The 2,196-nt window shown below is 66.4% G+C and overlaps 2 protein-coding genes across 2 annotated transcripts in view; both read right to left on the reverse strand.

Annotated features, from left to right (window-relative positions):
• The window catches only part of H696_05111 (hypothetical protein), a gene marked incomplete at both ends in the record, with an annotated part of 1,299 nt that extends 1,269 nt beyond the window's left edge, over positions 1 to 30 (reverse strand). The window contains one exon of the mRNA XM_009498961.1: positions 25 to 30. Coding sequence (XP_009497236.1) covers positions 25 to 30 — 6 coding nt within the window. The remainder of the gene's footprint in view (positions 1 to 24) is intronic.
• A 1,731-nt stretch (positions 31 to 1,761) lies between these two features.
• The window catches only part of H696_05112 (hypothetical protein), a gene marked incomplete at both ends in the record, with an annotated part of 1,427 nt that continues 992 nt past the window's right edge, over positions 1,762 to 2,196 (reverse strand). The window contains 2 exons of the mRNA XM_009498962.1: positions 1,762 to 1,865; positions 2,077 to 2,140. Of these exons, the coding sequence (XP_009497237.1) occupies positions 1,762 to 1,865; positions 2,077 to 2,140 (168 nt within the window). The remainder of the gene's footprint in view (positions 1,866 to 2,076; positions 2,141 to 2,196) is intronic.

Below are 2,196 nucleotides of genomic sequence, written 5' to 3' on the forward strand. Positions count from 1 at the left end.
GGACAACCACCTCCTCAAGCAGACCTTCATGACCTGCAACCTGGGGGGCGGCGTCTCCACCGTCACTCCCCCCCCCCCCCCCCCCCCCCCCCCCCGTCACCGTGCCCCGGGTCGCCGGCTGGCTTCTTGCGAGGAGGCTACCGACCCTGGACTGGACAGGGGGAGTGTGTCGTACACGCGCGCACACACACACACACACACACCATCGACCGCTGACGGGTTGCATTCTGCCTTGTGCATGCTTGCCGTGTTCGCCACTTGCCAGCAAGGCCCCTGGGGGGGGGGGGAGAGAAAGGTGGGCTGACTGGGAGGGGCGGGCTCGCAGGCACCCCACCGACGTGCACGCCCGAACATTCCCCCTCGCGCGCCAGGGCCGAACTGGGGTGGGCGCCACAAACATCGAAGGGCCGATACTGGGCCTAGGCGCACAAAGGCCCCTTGGTCCGGGGTCCGAGCGCGGACCCATGAATCAGCCTGGTTGCATAGGCGCGAGATGGCCTGAAGCGATATTTCGAGAAAAAACGCGCACGCGCCGGGGGAGGGAGAATAATGCGCCATAGAAAGGTGCTCCCCGCCGGGCCCGATGCCCCTGAGAACAACGAAGCGAACAAGTTTCAACTGGTGCCCCCCCCCCTCCCGTGGGGCGAGCAGGGGGGGGGGGAGGGGGGAAGACACGGCCCCAGCACGTCGCCTAAGACAGATTGATGCCTGGGCCCTTGACGCCTCGGTCTGCGGCGGGGACAGATGGCAGACAAGTCGCGAGAGGCGGCAATAAGAGAAAGGAATAGAGGGGCCGCCTCTGGGGGGCCGGGGCCGGGGCCGGGGTCGGCCCGGGGGGGGGGGGCACCAGGAAAAAAGAGAGGCATATGCGCGAGGTTACGCGAGACGGAAAAGCGAAAAGCAGCCGGCCCCGGGACAAGCAGGCAGCCCCCTGGAACCCCCATTGCCAGGGAGGCCGGGAAGAAAGAGGGGCCCAAGGAGCACCCCCAAAAGCGCTGACACACACACACACACACACAACACCCACACACAGCACAGATGCATGCACCTGGCGAGGGCTAGCACCCCCATCCTTCCTGGGCAATGTGCACAGCCGGGCCAGCCAACGATGGGCCGGTTCCCTTCGTCGGCCCTGGGGGGATACACGAAAAAATACTCAGCGGCGGGATATTCCAAGCCGGCCGCCTGAGGAGGGTCTCGTGGGCACCTGAGGGCTCCTGTCCGTGATGACCATGAGCGGTGTGGTGTGGAAATGTCGTTTTGAATTCTGCAAATATGTTGAATTCCATTCAAAAAGATCGGACACGCGGGACTCGCCGATCGGGGAGGGTCATCCGCGTCCCTCAGGTTCGTCGGTGGGGCAAAGGGACACGCGGGGCGCAGGATGCCCGCCCGGCTGGCAGCGCGCCACCTGTGCCCTCTGCCCTGTGGTTGCTGGGGCGGGGGGCCAGGGTATGCCCGACAAAAAACCCACACCAGGCAGTGGTGCCGGGGCTACTCTGCGCAGGGGAGAGGCAGGGGCATCCCGGCCCTCGGCTGGCCGCTGGTCGGCCAAGAGGGTTCCCCTTGGGTGGTGGGCCAGGAGGCGAAGGGCCTGAAGCAAGTCGGGTTATCTCTTTCTATTTCGGATATTTATATTTTTCCATATATACCCTTGTCTTTCAGGCGAGCGGGTCCCTCGATGGGGGCCGGACAAGCCTTGTGCAGCAGACACACATGCTGGCCCGTTGCTTGGGGTCCCCGCCTCCCCCTGCCAGTGTGTCACTCCTGGCGCGCGTGCATGTGGGGCTTGGCGCGGGTGGGCGGGGGTGAATGCGCGGAGCCGGAGCCCGGGATACGCGAGGGGCCCGCAGCCTGTCGAACCCCTGGGCGCACGAGGTGCGGGCACCCCCGCACGCGTGTGTGCGTGCGCCGGTCTGCCAGCCGGGGATGTGTAGGTGGGCCTGGCCGTGCGCGCCCCCTCGCCAGGCTGGCTTGATTGGGTGGGTGCCACACACACACACACACAGACACCCGGGCCCCGGAAAGCGTGGTCATTTCCCCATGTACCTGTTGGTGCGGCTCTTTTCTGCCCACCGACCTCCGGCGGCAGGTTTTCTGCCCGCGGTCGGACGTCCACCCGCATGTCCGGGACCGTAGGCTGTGGCTGTGTTGCACCCGCCGCACCTGCGACCGAGAAGTGACGGGGGGGGGGGG

This window comes from Fonticula alba (assembly GCF_000388065.1).
Source record: "Fonticula alba strain ATCC 38817 unplaced genomic scaffold supercont2.9, whole genome shotgun sequence".
Taxonomy (NCBI): domain Eukaryota; order Rotosphaerida; family Fonticulaceae; genus Fonticula; species Fonticula alba.